Source organism: Sciurus carolinensis, chromosome 9 (genome assembly GCF_902686445.1).
Source record: "Sciurus carolinensis chromosome 9, mSciCar1.2, whole genome shotgun sequence".
Taxonomy (NCBI): domain Eukaryota; kingdom Metazoa; phylum Chordata; class Mammalia; order Rodentia; family Sciuridae; genus Sciurus; species Sciurus carolinensis.
In genome coordinates, this window is record NC_062221.1 from 23,146,598 (window position 1) to 23,162,358 (window position 15,761).

At 39.6% G+C, this 15,761-nt stretch overlaps 1 protein-coding gene and 1 non-coding gene across 6 annotated transcripts in view; both read left to right on the forward strand.

The window, feature by feature from the left end:
* Positions 1-1,058: 1,058 nt before the first annotated feature.
* Nphp3 (nephrocystin 3) overlaps positions 1,059-15,761 on the forward strand; it is a 37,243-nt gene continuing 22,540 nt past the window's right edge. For 4 of the 5 annotated variants that reach the window (XM_047565119.1, XM_047565120.1, XM_047565121.1 and 1 more), the window contains exons 1-8: positions 1,059-1,488; positions 3,629-3,754; positions 4,278-4,428; positions 6,421-6,573; positions 7,544-7,677; positions 9,251-9,411; positions 13,882-14,038; positions 14,559-14,633. In XM_047565119.1, the coding sequence (XP_047421075.1) occupies positions 1,096-1,488; positions 3,629-3,754; positions 4,278-4,428; positions 6,421-6,573; positions 7,544-7,677; positions 9,251-9,411; positions 13,882-14,038; positions 14,559-14,633 (1,350 nt within the window). In that variant the 5' untranslated portion in view covers positions 1,059-1,095. The remainder of the gene's footprint in view (positions 1,489-3,628; positions 3,755-4,277; positions 4,429-6,420; positions 6,574-7,543; positions 7,678-9,250; positions 9,412-13,881; positions 14,039-14,558; positions 14,634-15,761) is intronic. The other variant, XM_047565122.1, reaches the window with a different exon arrangement.
* Trnaa-ugc (transfer RNA alanine (anticodon UGC)) lies at positions 5,371-5,446 on the forward strand. The gene has a single exon. It is a non-coding gene; the product is annotated as a tRNA-Ala (tRNA).

Below are 15,761 nucleotides of genomic sequence, written 5' to 3' on the forward strand. Positions count from 1 at the left end.
CAGCTACTCTCTCCCTGAGCAGTCCTACCCAGTTTCTCCTCACTTTTTTGTATTACTTAAATCCCACCCTTCCTACAAATACTATAATACTTCTTATCCCTTTATTTGGTGAGTTGCCTCACAGTTCCTCTGGTGTACGATCCCCAATGTCTCTTATTGCCACAAGTTATAAAACCTGGTCTTCTCTAAGGATTGTCCCTGATGGTCTCCTGTTCTAAAACCTGAAAGTTCTTTTCTTGACTGGTATTGTCTTCCCGGGCATTCTATCTACATGCATACTGACAGACAGACACATCGTGATGTGGCTCAGTGGTAAAGCACTTCTTGGTTCAATCCCTAGTACCAAAAAAAAAAAAAAAGAAAGAAAAAAGAAAAAAAGGGAGGGGGGGGAGAAGGGGGCATCACAAGGGGCACATAATAGGTACTCAATACATTTCTCAGATTTCCCAAATGCCAGCAGAAAGGAATTCCCGGTCAGGGACAATGGCAGCGACAGAAATATTAACATCGGAAGTAAGCAGCTAGATCCACGTTGGTGCTCGCTGTGCGGTCCGCCTGCCAGGAATCTCAATTTGGGCAGAGGACGCAGGAGCAGCCCTTAAATGCCGCTGGCCGATCCATCTGGGCCTTGTAACTACTGTACTGGTCTGATTTGGCGGCCAAGAAGCTAGCCCTTCTTGCTGTCCCGCCGTATCCTGCTGCCCCTCTCCAAAAACCCTTCCCTTCTTGCGATCCCTCCCAGTCCCGCTAGCTCTTGTCCTCGCGATCCGGCCGCCCTGCCAGGCTGCTTTAGCCCCGCTGGTCTCTTGCGGAACCGCCTGGTTTCCGGCTGCCCCGCCCCGTCCTGCTACCCAGCCCCGCCCCGCCCCGCCCGGTCCCACTCTTTAGTGCCTGTCCCGCCCTTTCGGTTGCCCCGCCCCGTTCTGCTGCCCCGCCCCGTCCCACTCTTTAGTGCCTGTCCCGCCCTTTCGGTTGCCCCGCCCCGTCTTGCTGCCCCGCCCCGCTCCGCCCTTTAGGCCGCCCCGCCCCGTGCCGCTCCTCCTGTCCCGCCCCCTCCTGGTACCCAGCGGACGCGCTGCGGTGGACCCCGGCGCCATGGGGACAGCCTCGTCGCTCGTGAGTCCCGCCGGCGGGGAGGTGATCGAGGACACTTACGGGGCGGGCGGCGGCGAGGCCTGCGAGATCCCGGTGGAGGTGAAGCCCAAGGCCCGCCTACTGCGCAACTCGTTCCGCCGGGGCGCGGGGGTGGCGGCGGCGGCCGGGCCCGGGTCGCTGCCCCGCGCTGCGGGCAGCGGCGGGCTCCTGGGCGCCAGCTTCAAGTCCACCGGGTCGTCGGTGCCGGAGCTGGAGTACGCAGCGGCCGAGTACGAGCGGCTCAAGAAGGAGTACGAGATCTTCCGGGTCAGCAAGAACCAAGAGTTGTTGTCCATGGGCCGCCGCGAGGCCAAGCTGGACACTGAGAACAAGCGGCTGCGGGCCGAGCTGCAGGTAACGCGGGCGCGCACCCGGGCAGTCGTGACGCTGGAGAAACTGAGGCCCAGGGCGGCCTGCTCACGCTGCGCAGCCGCTTGGTGGCACTGCTAGGCTGCACCCTGGACGCCTGACCCGTCCCATCGTGTCCCTTCTCCAAATCAAATAATTTAAAAAGTTGAACAGAAACTTCCCCTCATTTGAGGGACCATAATTTTCGTTGAGTCCAAACTGATTCCTTTTCAGCTGTTCTCCCCCTTTTCGATCTGTGGTCCATTCATTTAGGCAACTTAAAGTACTTAGCTAGGGAGTGTCTCGAAGCCTCAAATGCCAGCCCCCAGGAAAGTAGGCTCTGAAGCGCGCACACCAAGACTGGAGGCGTCTGTTGAAGCAACTCCACAGATTCCTCCAAGGAGTGCTACCCCACCGCCAGTTTTACACAGTGCCAAGGTGGACTCATGGCTCAGTTGTGAAGTTCCACAGCTGTTGTGTTCTAATGATCTTGACATGAGTTTTTCTGGAAACCTCCTGGTTTTCACCCTCCAACTGCTGTGGTTGAAAATCTTACCTGAATGTAGTCAGAGCCCTTTAGTCCATATGATTAATTTGCTCAGAGCAGTTTTCGCAGCCTTCTTTGGAATAGATATATTTTAATTCATTGATAGTATAAAAAGCAAACGATTGTTTTCAGTGAGCAAAATTCTTAGACTTTATGCCATTGGTTTTGGATTTCTCTGATGGTTATTTACTCTCTACTGTGGTTGAGACTTCTAGGCAGCTCCTGGGCTTACCACAGTAGGAGTTAAATAAATACCTCAGATTCATTTATGTAAAAGAAGGAAGCCCCTTTCCTTCTAATCTAGGCATTCTTCAGTCGGGTTTTCTTATTTCACCCCTACATTAGCTGTTATGTTATATAATTTGCACCTTATCTGCAAAGACATACTTGGCATTAGTCCGTTATCAGTTTCTTACTGGGTGGACTTAATGCACTTGGGTACATAAAGTGGGCTTGTGTGTTTCAGATATCTGATTTCATGTGTCCAGGCCACTCCCAGTGGATACTGCTTGTTGAAAATCACTGTGAGTTGACAGGTAGAAAAGAAGGCCAAACCAAATAAGGCAGAGTGTAAGGAGGGTTGGACAAATATCACAGTTCCAGATTACTTGTTACCAATCCCAATTCCTTGTGTAATGCATTTGGTTCCTTTCTCACCTATGTAGGCATGAAAAACTCTTCCATATTTCTTGCAGTCAGTCAGTTAGACATTTACTGGGGCCCTGCAGTATATCAGGCACTGTGAACGCTCAGGGGATAATAATATGACTAAGACATAATGCCAGGGAGCAAACAGACTCCCAGAATTAATTGTCCTTCAAGTTAAGTTGTCTTTTTTATTATCTTCAAATCAGAAAAACTGAGACATAGGGAAGTTAAGAGCCAATGAGCCAATAAAGTATTTTTTTTAAAAAAAGTATTAATTTCCATGGAAGGCTTAATGTTGAAGTGTCTCTTTAGTTCAGGCATGTCTGCACTTTTTTGTTTAGGTTTTGGGTACTGGGATTGAACTCAGGGACACTCGATCACTGAGCCACATCCCCAGTCCTATTTTGTATTTTATTTAGAGACAGGGTCTCACTGAGTTGTTTAGCACCTTGCTTTAGCTGAGGCTGACTTTGAACTTGGCAATCCTCCTATTTCAGCCTCCCAAGCCACTGGGATTACAGGTGTGCGCCAACACACCCAGCATGTCTGCATTTTTTCATTATATATTTGAATAAAATGGCAACATGGAATTTTTTTTTAAATATTTAGTTGTAGATGGACACAATACCTTTATTTTTATTTATTTATATGTGGTGATGAGGCTTGAATGCAGTGCCTCACACATGCTAGACAAGCGCTCCACCACTGAGCCACAACTCCAGCCCCCTGGAATTCTTTTTTTTTTGGGGGTGCTGGGGATCGAACCCAGGGCCTTGTGCTTACAAGGCAAGCACTCTACCGACTGAGCTATCTCCCCAGCCCACTGGAATTCTTGATAACTGACAAAATAGTGGATTATTAAAATCCTAAACTATGTAATATAAAGGTACAAATATAAAATTTGGTAGAAAGATTATTTTTGATAAGAGATAACAAGGTAAATTATTCCAGGCACTTCAGAAAACTTATCAGAAGATACTTCGGGAAAAAGAAAGTGCTTTAGAAGCAAAATACCAAGCAATGGAGAGAGCAGCTACATTTGAACATGACAGAGATAAAGTTAAAAGGCAATTCAAGGTAAATTCCTTACATTTTTACCTCAGAATGACACAGAATAAAATCAATATATTTTAAAAGTTCCTGGAATACTGCAATGAATAAATAGAAATAAATTATGTAGAATTTTAATAAGAACTAGTGTAGAGCACTTTTTCATTTTTGAGTTGGACATGATATAACAAATAGAAGATATAAAAGTGAACATTTAATAGAGATTTTTAAAAAAGGAAAATGTTTCTACTTGGAGAAGGGAAATTTGGGGGGATTAAATTTTGGGATTTTAGTGAGAAAAAGACAGATTTACTGACCGTCATGCAGCGACCATGAAAGTCCCACTCCACACACATCCATCCTGCCAATTCCAGTGGGTTCCAGGTGTGAAACAGTAAGGAAAAGCTCCTGGGACTTTATCCTAAAAAAGAGGAGATGGGGAACCAAGTGAATACTAATTTTATGAATGAAAGCTTTTCTCCCCTTAAAAGTTGATGTACAACCTTTTGATTATGAAAAAGATTTCAAAATTAAATTCTCCTTTTTAAAGATTTTTAGGGAGACCAAAGAAAATGAAATTCAGGACTTATTGAGGGCCAAGCGAGAACTGGAGAGCAAACTTCAGAGGCTACAGGCTCAGGGGATCCAAGTATTTGATCCTGGGGAGTCTGATTCAGATGACAACTGTACAGATGTTACTGGTAAATTCAATTCCTATTTATAATATGTTGAGCTTTCAACATAGCTATAGTGATATTATAGAGCCAACTTTGAATCCTGCCATATTCCTTATATTTGTCTATATTAGCTAGGTGACTGCTTAGGTTGCTGTTACAGATAGAGTTTCACTTTTTCCTGTGTCAGTGTGTCTCTCCTCTTCCTGAAGTACAGGAAGTCAGGGGCTAAGGTTCCTTCTGCCATGCTGCTTTCCCAACTGTACCCCATTGCTCTTTTCTCTCTGGCCTGAGATAGCTGCTGCAGGTCCTCCATCACACCTGTGTTTTAGCCAAGAAGATGAACACATTGCTGTCTTTGAAGACACAACCTGAAAGATGCTCAGATCACTTCTGCTCAAATCCCATTGGCCAGAACTTCACCTAGAAGGATTGGAAAGTATAATTGATAACCAGGCAGACACACCCCACTCAAGTGTGAGGGCTATTGGAACTAGTATTCTCTGAAACATTATTTTCCCATATAATGATGTATTCTTTGCAATTATCCTTTAGAAATACCTGCATTATATTTCCCTAGGTGTTCCCAGTGTAGTTTCACAAGCTATTAAAAAGTTTTTGTTTCATGATGAAACATATAAAATATATATTTCTAGCAAAAAGGCCTGAAATCACAGAACGAAAGACTTCACCATGTTACAAGAAAATATGAACAAATTTAATACTGAAAAAAGGAAAGATTCTGTTTTAAATGCAGAGGGAAAATACAGTCACTCTCCCACTTATAAGGAACTATAAAATTATATTCTTACAAACTGGTGCATTTTGGAGTAAAATATAGTAACTGACAGTTCCTTTTAAATTTTTGTTATGGTCCCATGGAATCTGAGCAGCATCCTGGGACTTCTATTACTAACTTTTGAAAAAAAATTGAAGTGATTCTGACTGGCCAAGAACAACTAACATAGGGCTGGGGATATAGCTCAGTTGGTAGAGTGCTTGCCTTGCAAGCACAAGGTCCTGGGTTCAATCCCCAGCTCTGGCACTGTCACGTTAGCCTGAGTGGTTATTTCAGTACTGGCATGTTCAAATACACAGTGCTTCAAATCTGTTGTAATTGACTTGGGTTTTTTTAACAAAAACAATGTAATATTTATTTTTAGGTCTTTTTTTGGTGGGGATAGTAGATACTAAGGTTTGAACCCAGGGGCACTCTACCACTGAGCTACATCCCCAGCCCTTTTTATTTTAAGACAAGAGTCCTGCTAAATTGCAGAGGCTGGCCTCAACCTCAAGAGTTGCTGGGATTATGGTGTGTGCCACCACGCCCAACTAGGTGTTTTTTCATATTTTGATTTAAACTTGAAGAAGGAATCCTTGAGGGAATGTTACCCATTTGATATTCAAAAATTACCAGTTATAAATTACTATTACCATTTGTAAATAGTAAACTCCAGTTTTGCCAGAGATTTAGTCCAAACATCAGTTTACTTACAGTTAGTCAAGGATGACATCTAGGTATTCTGGACCATGTGGTTTGTTAGGAAATCATCCACACGTTCACAAGTAACTGTTGATTCAGACATAAATTGTGTTGTTCTTGGAGGTTAGAATTCATATCCTAACAAATTACAAAGATTAGTTATTAGTGTAATGAATAGCAGCCTGCCTTTGAAGTTCTTTCTTTTAGATTTTAGTTGATATCTACAATGTATAATTAAAAAAAATAGAATTTTGCATGGGGTAAACTGTCCTTTTATTAAAATTCTTTTGTTTATTGTATTCCTATTTCTTTTCTTCCTTCCTTTTTAATCTCCTCCTTGAATTTGAGATGATAACCAGAACCTTAGAAATGTGCCAAAAGTTGGTGGCAAAGTACTTTCAAAATCATTTAAATATTTATTATATTTGTAATCTCATAGTTTTTTTAAAGTTATAAATCCTGTTCAATATATGAGCTGAGTTTTTGAACATTTGGTAACTTGGTCTGCACAACGTAAAACTCTCTTGCTAAAACAGCTGCTGGAACCCAGTGTGAATATTGGAGTGGTGGAGCCTTGGGAAGTGAGCCCTCCATAGGGAGCTTGATCCAGCTTCAGCAGTCCTTCAGAGGTCCAGAGTTTGCCCACAGTTCTATAGATGTGGAGGGACCCTTTGCAAATGTCAACAGAGGTAACACATGCTGCTTGCCAATTACTTGCCTAGTGTCATTGATTTCATATATCTCGTGCTAAGACATCTGCTACCAGCAGAGCATGAAATTTGTTCTGAGTACCTTCCATTGACTCTGTACCTGACTAGGTATACATAGTTGATGAGGTTACATAATTCATATTGAAATCAGATGATGCTGCAGCCAGCTGGGCCAACCAGCTTCTAGTTACTATGCTTCTGGTCTGAATGCTCAGGTGATTTGTTTAAGCAGCAAGAGTCTGATGCTTATTATCTGAGAAACAATAGGGTTTAGTCTTGCCCTCTGTTGTTTCTTTGATGATGTAGAAGGTTAGCGCATATTATGAAACAAAGTACACAAAGCCTATTAGGTCATATAGTATTCTTAGTCAAAAGAATTGTTTTCATATAATCTAAAAAGTCCAAAAAGTCTACAAGGTCTGTTTACAATTTCATATCAGTGCAGACCTGAGAAGGTTTGTAAGTAGCTCTACTCTTTTTTCCTTAAAACTATAAAATTTTTTCTCTATTTGCAAAATAAAATTTTTTTTTAAATTGTACTTTTCAAATTAGCCAAATACATTTCGGTTTTCATTCTCACTAAATAGCATAAAGTACATTTTATATTTTTCTTAAATGTTCTTTGACTTAATACAATGAGAATAAGAAAGTAAAATGATAGGTCATCCTGGGATACGGGAGTAATTGAACATCAAATAGCAGAGTAATTGAACAGCTCATGTAAAATAGTTCTGGGACGTTTGACTAGAATCACAGTACACCTAGGAGGACCACTAGGGACATTATTGCTTCAAGTCCCAGGAAGGAATTTGAGGTTCAAGAACTAAGTGCCTTTTATGCCATTCTACAAGACATCTCAGTCTTAATTTGTGACATCAAATTCCATTCTAATGTGCCTGTTATGCCTTCTGGTAATTTTTCCATGAACTTCTGGAAATTCTCTTTTCAGATGATTGGGATATGGCCGTAGCTAGTTTATTACAGGTTACTCCCTTGTTGTCACATTCTCTATGGAGTAACTCTGTCAGATGTTACCTCATTTACACAGAGGAAACCCAACCTGAAATGGATCTTTTCCTGAAGGTGAGGAGATCTATAAATTCTGTATTCCCTGCTTTAAAACACAAGTTGACATTATTCCCTATTCAGGATACTGTTGTCTCTAAACCACATGACTTGCTGGCTACTAGATTATATGTCTTAAGGAACAGGATGCATCGTGGACTTTTCTTCAGAGAAAACCTTGTTCGGTATTAGATGCAAAGAAAGATAACTGTTTGATAACTGAATTAAGGGTTTTGATTTTTAGCTTTCTGAGAGTGACTTTCTTAGGGAAGGAGTTAGACAGAATTCTAACTAATTGTATTTAGTATTGAATACCATGTTAGGATGTTGGAGCTTTATGTTGTTTTACATTTTATTTGCTTAATTGATCACACCTACTTCAGTGACATCTGCCAGCTCTATCCTTTGAATCTGTTGCAGGTAGTAACAAATGTAATCCTTGTTATAGTTTTTAATTCTTCAAGGCAACCTTTGAAGTTTTTCTAAGATAGGTATCATCAAACTGTACCCTGTAGGTCAAATCTGACCTTCTGCCTGTTTTTACATAGCCCAGAGCTGAGACTGGTTTTCACATTTTTTAATTGCTAAAAAAAAAAAAAAAAAAAAAAAATCACAGGAAGAATAATATTTCATGACATGTGAAAGTTATATGAAATCCCAATTTTAGTGTCTATAAATAAAGTTTTATTGTACATTACCAGACTCATTCGTATATAGATATATATCAACTCTAGCTGCATTACAAGGACATTTCAATGGCAGAGCAAATTGTGACAGGAGCCAAATAGACTTTAAAGATCCCTGCTAAAAGGACAAGTTGTTAAGCTTTTATTATTCTTGTAAAACTGTTTGCCATCCTAACTCTTTAAAGAAAAAGTTTGCCTGCCACTCTTCCAATGAATTTTAAGTAAACCCATGAACCAAACCTCCTGTATTAATATCCTCCAGATTGTTGACTAATAAATACATTTAGCTTTCCTCTATGGTATTACTCAATTTTGGTAAAAAAAATAAAATAAAACTCAAAGTTTTCATTCAGTAATTGCCTATGGGTTATTCCCAAGGATATTTTGAGATCATTACTGATTTTTCCATAATAATCATCTTTACTTAGTAACCTAAGTTAGTAACCTAATTTATTAAAGGCCAACATGTTTCTAGCATAGTTCTGTCTGCTTTGATGTTCTAATATATCAAATGGAGTCTTTGTATTATATAGATCTGTAGACCAATATTTTATATTCTTTAGATTAATAAAACCAAAATTGTTGAAGATAATAATAACAAAAAGAAACAAACACCAAAACAAAATATCCTAATGCTTTCTCCTGTTATGGTAGTAAAATAAATCATTTTCTGAGCTAGAAAATAGCTTGGTGGTTAAGCTATAATTATTTATGTTTTAGAGAGAAATTGCTTTTTCTCTTTAGGATTTCTTTAAAAATGTGATTCATTATTACTTCTAAACTTTTGTATTAGAAAATACCTACCATAACCTGTTCTAAAGCTTGATTTTTTTTAAAGTCATATGATTCTTATTACATCTTAAGTTAAATACATTTTTCTTTTATATATCATAATTTGTTTTTAGGATTATTCACCTAAACTTAAAAGAATGTGCGAGACAATGGGATGTTTTTTCCATGCTGTTTATTTTCCAATAGATGTTGAAAATCAATACCTCACTATAAGAAAATGGGAAATTGAGAAGAGTTCTTTAGTTATTTTATTTGTTCACTCAACTTTACCAAGGTAAGATGGAAAATTTTACTATAGGCATTAGCTATAAATTGAATTGAAATTGTGAATGAACTTGAAAGATAGGTTGTAGTTGCATACTTAAAATCAAAAACAATATATGAAATTTAATAAGTTCTATAACTGTTACACACTTACCTAAAATAAAGAATTAAAAGTTTTAGACTATTAGACTTGTCTAATAGGTTGTATGAACATCATTAATACAAAGATTATTTTAATCAGGACTTGGCAAGCTATATCCTAGGGACCAAATCCAGACAGGTGCCTGCCTTTGTAAATAAAGTTTTATCAGAACACAGCTATGTTCTTTCATTTATGTACTTTCTATGGCTGTTTTCCTACTGTAACGGAAAAGTTCAGTAGTTGGAATAGAAAATGTAAGTCCTGCAAAGCATGAAATGTTGACTTTCTGGCCTGTTACAGAAAAAGTTGGTGACCCCTGATTTCAGTAATCATTAACCTTCATTATTTTCTTTCTTTGGATACAATTTCAGAGGCTTATCAATTTTATATGATACATACACACTTAAACACTTGTATATGTGTTGAATCATAATTGAAGTGTGTTGAGGAGCTTTACTATTTGAATAAACCCAGCAGACAGTTTTTTTATAATCTCAATATAAGCATGCCAATAAATCTTATCTACAAATACAGATTTTTTAAATCAGTTAGATACATAAATAAAAGACAAACAGGCTTACGGAGAGATTAATAATTTTTTTTTCTACATTTGTTATCTGATTAGATTTAACCCTTCAAAGTATTTTTCTTTTTTGATTGAGGACAAACTGACTTTTACTGTATATAGAAGAATGTGAGACCTAAAGCTTGACAAGAGTTTCCCTGCTGTATAACTCATCATTGGTCCTAAAGACTTTGCCTAATGGGCCAGGTGGCACAATCTCAGTGACTTGGGAGATTGAAGCAGGAGTATCACAAGTTCAAGACCAGACTCAGCATTTTAGTGAGGCCCTATGCAACTTAGTAAGACCCTGTCTCAAAATAAAAAGTTAAAAAAAAAAAAAAAAAGGCAGGGGATGTGGCTCAGTGGCTGAGCACCTCTGGATTGAATCCCTGGCACCAAAACCAAAAAGACTGCCTAGTGGCCAGGCAGGTGGGAACTAGCTGATCAATGAGCCTTCACCTGGAGTGTGTTTAAGGAGTCCGTCCGTTTGATTGCCCTCAGTGAGTTTTATTACTATCTACCCCTTTACCTTTTCTTCCTTGTTTTTATATTTGCTAAGGCTCTTACTTAATATTAGTAATATTTTATCTTACTTGTTAATATGTCATTTGTTTTACATTATTTTTCTTTAATTCCTATCTCTAATCCTTGAAGCCATCTTGTTTTTTCTTTGCCTAAAGAAACTTGTTATAGAATATTCTACATTATTTTGATACTTTTAACTTTATCTTTCTAATCTTAAACTCTTCTTAATGTCACCACCCCCCATTTCTTTTGTATTTTATTACTTCTGCTTGGCAGATTCATTTATCTTCTTTAACTAAAATTACACTTATTTTAGGTTTTAAAAGGTTATTCTTATTAAAGAATAAGAATTTTAATTTTAATTTTTAATGCCTTTATTTATTTATTTATATGTAGTGCTGAGGATCAAACCCAGTACCTCACACATGCCAGGCAAGCACTCCACCACTGAGCTACAACCCCAGCCCAGAATTTTAATTTTTTTAAACTTAAGTCTTTTCTTAGCTTCTTCTTTGCCTTTATTTTACTTAAATTTTTCTTACTTCATTTATTATTTTATTTAATTATTTGTTTCTTTCCTGGCTGTCAAGAAGGGTGGCAGTAGGGACAAGATTCACACCATAAGCAGGGGCCCTTGGGGCCTTCATTTCTCTCAGATTGCCCATTCACCTCTCCTAATGGCTCCTTCATCTTTCCTGAAAGATGAGTCTAGAAATACCACTCCTGAAAGCTTGATGGGGAAATGCTTTTCTGACCAATGATTATACTTGTACCCACAGAGTTACTTAAAGATACTATTCAGTAGCTTCTCACAACATTAAGTCCTCATTAAAAAAAAAAAAAAGTTCTATCTGGTGAGTGACGCCGTCCAGCGGAGTCAATTTGGCGCGGGGGATAAGAGTAGCAAGGCTTCTGAATTCGGATGGTTTATTGATGAATCGGGAAACCGGGAACTGGAACCTCAACCTCTAAAAAAAAAAAACCTTCTCTTTTCTTCTTCTCTCTTCTTCTTCTTCCTTCTCTTGGCGCTCAAGGAGAGCGGCTTATATCCCCTCCAGGAGGGGAAGTGTAGGGCTGACGCCAGTCATGCAAAGATTAGGCGAGAGCTAGCTGCCCAATCATGGCAAAGGTCAAAATGAGCAGGCATGAGCAGGAGCACCTATGCACACATTGTGTGCGTGGACTTAATTGGATATGGCCAATGACAAATCACCTGGGTGTGCTTGTGCCAATCAACCTCCTCACCACCGATGTGATCAAAGCAACCTCTGACTGGCTGCCAAGTGCCATCCCGGTGCCTTCCACACCGCATAGCCCCCAACAGGTGAGGAACACAGAAGCCATACCTCTTCATTGTCACTCACCAGAGAAGGGAAATGGCCAGACTTCTGACACTGCTTGTCTGTGTGTTTCTGCCTTCGTTGTACTTAATTTGACCTGCTTCCCTTCCTGGCAGAATCAGAGGTGAAATCTCTTCAAGTGAAGGATGGGAACTGAAATATGGAGACTCCAGGAGAGTGGCCATGTAGGAATATTTCAGATGAAGGTCTGGGATACTCTTTGCTCTTGATGATTTGCTCTTGACTCTTTGCCCTCCTTCATTGTGGCAAGACCCTTGTTGGGCAGCCAGGCTAATGAAGAATTCTTGATCATAAGTAGAAGGGAAGGCTGCTTTTCCCTTTGGAGGCAGCCTCTGGTCCTGCTGGCACAGAGGGATGACAGGGACTGGTTTTCTTCAGTGAATTGTTCATCTTTCTCAAAGGAGAAGAGCTCCCTTTCAGGCAGCCTTTAGGGACCAAAGGGTAATTACATCACCTCTCAAGACTTCTTAGGCCCTGCTCTTGGTTTCATTCAGTTCTTAGTAACAACTTGCCTGTAGCGTTTCCTTACAGAATTGAGTTATGTGGAAGTTCCTCTCCTGCAGTTGAGCTTTCTTCATTCCTCATCTTCCTCACTTTCAACTCCTGTGGCCTCACATGGTGGCATCTCTGTCAGCTCCTGCCCTCTGCATTTGTCCACTCAGCCCACCTTCTGACTGGATTCTGCAGTGCAGATTATCATCACGTCAGCTGGCCTGCCATGCTCTCTGACTTCAGCAGTCACTAACTCTTGACCTGTTTATTTCATCTGTACCATCTCCTTTCTTCCACTAGATGCCACCAAATCACAGAGACCATAGCGTTTTACCTAAGCCCCTGTGTCAGTTTTGCAGGGCCTGCTTTTCAAATACAAACATGCATCCGAACAGAGGGCCCACTCTTTGGCATTCATTTGGGCCACAGATTTTTTTTTAACTACAGCAAAAAGAAATGGGAATTTAAATTCCAAACTTCTATAGAACATGTCCAGAATGATTTCAACATTGAAAATTTCTGTGGATTGGAAGATTGGTTGGCATAGAAATATCTAGTAGAATATTATTTTCTTCTGTTTTTTATTTGGGTCTAGTTTCTGCATTTGCAAATTCTGAATCTTTTACTAGCTCCCCTACCCTACACACACATGCACGCACACCTACACGCCATTGCCTCTCTAGACAACTTTAACATTTCCTAGGAAGGGGAATTGGCTGCAGTGTTCCTGTTTTTTAGTACTGGAATTTTTCTGTAACTTTTGTAAACAATATAATTACGGTTCCCTGCAGCAAAGTTTATTTAAAAACACACACACACACACACACACAAACAAAACAAAACTTTACCACAGTTAAGGTTTTTGCTAGTCATTTGACCTCACCCATCTACCCCTAGGTTTTTTCATAGTAGATATTGGACATCTTCAGGCCAATTATTAGATGAGAAAAGGCTAAAAGACTGGAGAAGAAAAGAATCTTGAGCCTTTGGGGCTGATAGTATTTGTGTTTAAACTTAGAAAATATATATTTGTCAATGGAATTTTGTTTCCGTGTATTTGCAAAGTCTCATGAGTCCGGTTCCACTGTTTTGAGCCATGTTTAACAGAATTTTTGAGAATTTTGTGAGGTTTAAAAAATATAGTTGTATAAACTTTACAATTTAATGCTTAATTTATCATAGTGACTCTAATTGTTGGCTAAGGAACACATTGTATTTTAAGACGAAGCTAGAACAGAGTTTCATTGTAGAATTAAGGACTTGGAGCCACTTTCAGAAGCCTTTGCTGGGCTGCAGCTGGTCCTTCTCTGGCCACTTGTCACTGCATAGGTTGTTTTACTAACCGTTTGCTGCCACAGTGCAATGCAGCACCAGAAATGCCCATTTCCAATCTAGCCTTTTATTGGAAGACTGTGAAGAAGCCTTTCTGAAAAACCCTGAAGGAAAACCACGGTTAATTTATCATCGTCTGGAGGATGGGAAAGTCAGTTCCGACTCTGTCCAGCAATTGATTGATCAAGTTTCTAACCTCAACAAGGCCAACAAAGCCAAGGTAAAATTCACAGGATTCGTTTTTAAGAAAATGCTTGGCAGAGAAGCGATTCAAGGTGGGTGTGAGCCTGGAGTGTTTGAGGAGGGAGAGGAAGCCAGCTTGGCTAGAGTAATCTCTGGCCACTTTGTGGAGAAGAGAGAGTAGTTTGGAGGATAGTGGGCAGAGTCTGAGAGCTGTGGCACTAGCCAGGTGAGAGATACTAGTGGCTCAGACCAGGCTGGTAGTAGGAGAGGTGATAAGGGTCAAAAACTTGTGTACTTTTGGTTTTATTACACCACTGTTCACACTAAGCTCCTTGTGTTACTTTAGACAAGTTTTTCTGTTTTAAATGCCTTAGTTTCCATTTCTGTAAAATGAGGGTAATAATAGTTTCTCCCTTATAATATTATTGAGGATAAACGAGAGCAGATACTTTAAGCCTAGAATATTTCCTGACACACAATCACCCTAGGTAGTGTATCAACACCACCTCTTCCTGCTGTTACTTTGTTGTTACCTTTAACATTTTTATTTTCCACAGTTCATTGATCACTCAGGAGATCCTGCAGAAGGAGTATATAAAACTTACATTTGTGTGGAAAAGATTATTAAACAGGTAAATATGAATTTCCTATAAGAGTTCATCTAAAATGTTTTAAGACTATTTTCCATAGAGTTTCTCAGGAAAAAACACCTGTTTGTTCTTCTGAGAACAGTACCCGAGGAAAGCACTGTAATTTTGTTGGGAGTCCATCCTGTTGTGTGGTCATGGTATTACTTAGGACCATGTGCCTTTACCACTCATTTGTCTCACAGAGATGATTGACAGTTCATACCTAATAAGTGTAAAATGCATTACAAAAGTGCAAGTTAACCAGCAGATATTTCAGATAGGCACAGTGGCACATACCTGTAATCCCAGCAATTTGGGAGGCTGAAACAAGAGGGTTGCAAGTTTGATGTCAGCTTCAGCAACTTAGTGAGACCCTGTCTCAAAATAAAAAATAAATAAATAAAAGGGCTGGGGATGCAGCTAAGTGGTAAAGCATCCCTCAGTTAGATCCCCAGTACCCCTCCCCAGAAAAATAGATGTTTGATGTAAAATGTGCATCTTACTCAATAGAGAGGTTCCTTAGATTCTGTGTGCAATTTAGATTTTTATATATTAGAAAGTCCTCAGATTTTCCCACCACATTATCCCTAACAGCAGAGAGAGGTTCAAGTATACCAGGGATGAGAATATGAACCAGCGAGGTGTCTGGAGCTTAAGGTTTTTATTAAATTTCATGTGTTATCTTATATATTTGTCTTATTTAGTCTGAGAGTATACCTTTTTAATTTTTTAAATATTTTCTTCAGTTGCAGATGGACATAATACCTTTATTTTATTTATTTATTTTTATGTGGTGCTGAAGATTGAACCCAGTACCTCACATGTGCTGGCAAGTGCTCTACCACTGAGCCACAACCCCAGCCCTGCTTATTTTTAATATTAAAATTATTGTCAAAATTATTTATCAGGGGGCTGGGGAGATAGCTCAGTCGGTAGAATGCTTGCCTTGTAAGCACAAGGCCCTGGGTTCAATCCCCAGCACCCAAAAAAAAAAATTATTTATCAATAAAATATCAATAACTATAATCAAAGACCACCCCCCATCTTCAAGTCAAATGAGCACAAGAGGAAGATGTATCATTGTTAGTGTGTAATTGCCCATCCTTCTAGACACCTGTAGGGAACCAGAGA